This window comes from Empidonax traillii, unplaced genomic scaffold (assembly GCF_003031625.1).
Source record: "Empidonax traillii isolate 1590-97213 ecotype Southwest subspecies unplaced genomic scaffold, ASM303162v1 scaffold2926:size16966, whole genome shotgun sequence".
Lineage (NCBI taxonomy): Eukaryota > Metazoa > Chordata > Aves > Passeriformes > Tyrannidae > Empidonax > Empidonax traillii.
In genome coordinates, this window is record NW_020958119.1 from 11,570 (window position 1) to 15,426 (window position 3,857).

The 3,857-nt window shown below is 47.9% G+C and overlaps 1 protein-coding gene across 1 annotated transcript in view; it reads right to left on the bottom strand.

The window, feature by feature from the left end:
* LOC114072292 (ceramide synthase 4-like) overlaps positions 1-3,857 on the bottom strand; it is an 8,436-nt gene that overhangs the window by 3,569 nt on the left and 1,010 nt on the right. Inside the window, exons 2-4 of the mRNA XM_027910207.1 lie at positions 3,425-3,553; positions 3,058-3,164; positions 2,508-2,664 (exon numbers count right to left, since the gene is read on the bottom strand). Of these exons, the coding sequence (XP_027766008.1) occupies positions 2,508-2,664; positions 3,058-3,164; positions 3,425-3,553 (393 nt within the window). The remainder of the gene's footprint in view (positions 1-2,507; positions 2,665-3,057; positions 3,165-3,424; positions 3,554-3,857) is intronic.

The window sequence follows — 3,857 nt, forward strand, 5'->3', positions numbered from 1 at the left end:
ATATGCAGAGCCTGGATCTGCAGCATAAGGACAAATAACAGTCAATATTTCCAAGTTTATCCATTCATGGCCAGAGAATGTGGCTGAGACCTTACACCTGGCAAGACTCCCAAAGGAACTATCCAGCTGCTCCCTCTGTGAGGGAGTGAAACTTGTACTTCAGGATCTGAGTTCTAATTACCAGGATTAGGGAACATCATGTGAGAATGTGGTGATGATAATCCTGTAGCCAGAGAGGAAAACTGGAGACCAGAAAGGCCCATGAGAAGAATGTGAACTTCTGACTGGATCAAGAGTTTCATGCCTCTAAAAAAGGGGAGAATGTTCTGTATTCTTGCTGATACTGCTTTAGGGCACTAAATATCATCGAGACAGATCTGTTTAGGAAAATTTATTTTTGCTGTTCACTGCTTAATGAGGAAAGTTCTCAAATATATTTTTACATCAAAACTGGCAGATTGGTTTTTAGATAAACCAGGAAAAATTCTGGATATGCTTCAATATTTCCCTCCCTGATGGTTCATTTCCTTCTAAAAAGGCTACTTATTGCCTCATCATTTTACACAACAATAACTGCAATGGTAATTCAGCCCACACTAGAATCAGGAAAACAATAAAAGGCCATCTTCAGTTGCATCTCCATTTTCTGCCCTGTGAAGTTTCTGTTTCCTGATTTGCAAGTAATTTCCTCCGTGCTACTTAAGGTAGCAGATAAAGGGAAAGCAGACAAAGAAAATGGGAACAATATGCATGAAGATGCTTGTTCTCAGTTCCCATAAGACAGGATTCCTCAGCTGGGTACTAATAAAACAAGTCATCCTGGGCTCTGAGGTCAGTTCCCACGAGGCGCTGACTGGTCCTTGGCACGTGGCCAATCTAATGCCATTAGGTCATGGCTTTGATTTTTGGGAAGAATTTCATGCTGAGCAGCAGTTTGGTCTCACAGCAAACAGACAGGCCAGAAAGAGTGGGATGTGGGATGCATTTCACGTCAGTTTATACAGCTGCAGCTCAGAAATTCATCTCTGGTTGCTCTGTGCCTGATGAACAGCACTGCCAGCTGCAGTATGGAATGGACCATGCTTTGGGCATGCCTGTTTCCCTCTGCTGCTGCAAGAAGAGCCCAGGTAGCTGGATTAGACAGAAACACCTACTCTGTAGACACCTTCAGCACTGTAACACAATCCATACAAGAAGCATTTTAATGACCTGCATGATGGGGCAAAGTGTACTCTCAATGAGTTTGCTGAAGACACAGAACTGGGAGGAGCAGCTGATACTCCAGAGAACGGTGTTGCCATTCCAAGGGACCTGGAAGGCTGGAGAAAAGGGCTGACAGGAGCCTTGTGAAGTTCAGCAAGGGCAAGAGTGAAATCCTGCACCTTCAGGGAGAGGAACAACCTCAGACACCAGAGCGTGCTGGGTGCTGATCAGCTTCCCTAAGAAACACCTGGAGGTTCCAGCAGATGCTGAGTTGAACCTGAGCCACTGCTGTGCCCCTGCCCTTCCTGGCCTGTTAGGTCAGGGGTGGGATCCTCCTCTCAGCATTGGGGAGGCCACAGCCACACAGTGCTGTGTCCCAGGGTGGGCTCCCCACTACGAGAGACATGGACACACCGGAGAGAGTCCAGTGAGGGACTGCAGAGATGATGGAGAGACTGGGGCACCTTCTCTGAGGAAAGGCTGGGAGACCTGGGACTGCTGAGCCTGCAGAAAGGAAGGCTGGGGGGGATTTTGTCAATGTAGATCAGTGCCTGAAGGGGAGGGGTGAAGATGGAGCCAGGCTCTTCTTAGCAGTGTCTGGAGACAGGACAAGAGGCAATGGGCACAAACTGAAACACAGGAGGCTCTTCCTGAACATCAGAAAACACTTTTTTACTGAGGGGGTGTTGGAGCACTGGCACAGGGTGACCAGAGAGGTTATGGAGTCTCCATCCTGGCAGATACTCAAAAGCCATCTGGACATTGTCCTGGGCAACCTGCTCTAGGTGACCTTGCTTGAGTCAGAAAATACAGACAAGGCTTCCAGAGGTACCTTCTAACCCCGGCCACTCCATGATTCTGTGATCTCAGTAACACTGTAATCAAAAATTCTGTACAATAAGGGAAGAACTTTTGCACTGGCCTTACCAATCATGAGAGCTTCCCTTGCCTTCAGTTCTTAGTTTTGTTACAAATGCAAATCACACTGCACCAAGTGCTGGCATCTTTACTCAGATGTCACTGGCTTTGTTCATGGAAGTATCTCCAGGAGTCCAATCCACACTTTCACTGAATACAAGCATCAGAAGTGGACCCAATGTTGTAGGGACTCATAAAATTTTTTGGGGTCAACTTTCCCTAATAATAATACTGAGTTTCCTTTCACCTCACTGTTTGGGATGTACACGTGTACTTTCACTAGGGCAAGAAGGAATCCATCCCAGATGGACCCCTGTGCTCCCAAGCAGTCTAGGTGGACCCTCTCTCCCCATGTGGTGTAAAGGGTACTACAGACTGATGCATACCGTGCCCTGGAGGATGAACTTGTAGACCATGTGAATAATTAGGCAGGACCAGAAGACATGGAGCAGCTGCAGAATTATCAGGAGAGTATTCACAAAGTAGTATCCAAAGAAGGGTTGGAATATCTCCATGGAGTAATAGTAGGTGTTATACAGCACTCTGCAGAAGAGAGGGAATTGCAGTGGAGGGAAAACATGTTGTTAATAGGGCCATAATTAAACCCCAGAAAGTTCTGATCACAGAGGAAGTTTCGGATCAGCCACTTCCATCTTTATCTATAACACATGTGAACCAACTCTCAGTTCCCCCCTCTGCCCCCCAAAATATGCAGGGTAGAGCCTCAGGCCGAAGACTCCTCCTCTGCAGGACCCTTCAGGGCTTCGAGACTACTCTATAAACTCCAAGGGAGGTGCAACAGCCATGTGGCACTTGAGCCTGTGCAAACAGCAGGGACACATGCTCCAGGACCCAGAAGCACAGGCTGCAGCACCCAGCTAATCCTCCTGTCTGTCAGAGGGCAGCTTTGCCATGTCCCCTGACTGCAGCACTCACGTGTAAGGGTAAACGACCAGGCGGCTGATCAGGAAAACAGCTGAGAAGATCATAAAGAGGCTGTCACAAGTTTTTTTCCACTTCATGTAATTGAATATCTTCGTTGGCTGGAAGGAGAAAGAACAATAAAACAGCATCTGCACATACTCCAGGAGGGTAATGACACAGCACAACACAACCTGCATGCAGGGAACCACAGCCCTGCCCAGCTCTCTGCAGGGCACCCTCGGCTGGGCCAGCAGATCAGCATGAAGGATCTGTGGAACACCCCAGTGCTTGGCCCATGTTGTGCTGGATTGAGGGACACCCTGAGGCTGGAGAGCATTGCTAAATGGGTTTTGCCTGGCAGGGAAGCTGTGGAGCTCACCTCTAGGAAGCAATCCGAGGCATCATGAATCACCATCACCAGCGTCCCAATGCGGATGTAATTGGCACAGTATGAGAAGCTGATCAGGAAGATGGTTGCAGCATGATGGACTATCTGCTCCTTGAAATCCTGATGAGAAAGGGAGCAGCAGAGAATAAATTTCATAATGCACCTCCTGCCCTGGTCCAAACATGCCTCCTACAGGGAGCAATGATATCTCTATACTCCGTGACTAAGAAACCTCCCACGACAAGCTCTTACCCGTGTAATTCTTTTACCAAACACATTCTAGAACTGTAGGCAACCAAGAGACCCAGGAATGAAGAGTTTATGGTGTAAACTGAGTATCTTGCAACAAAGAACATTGTCTCCCTCCACTAGCAATGGTCTGATGCTGTGCCCTGCAGTCTGTTGGGGCACTGGCACCTGGAAC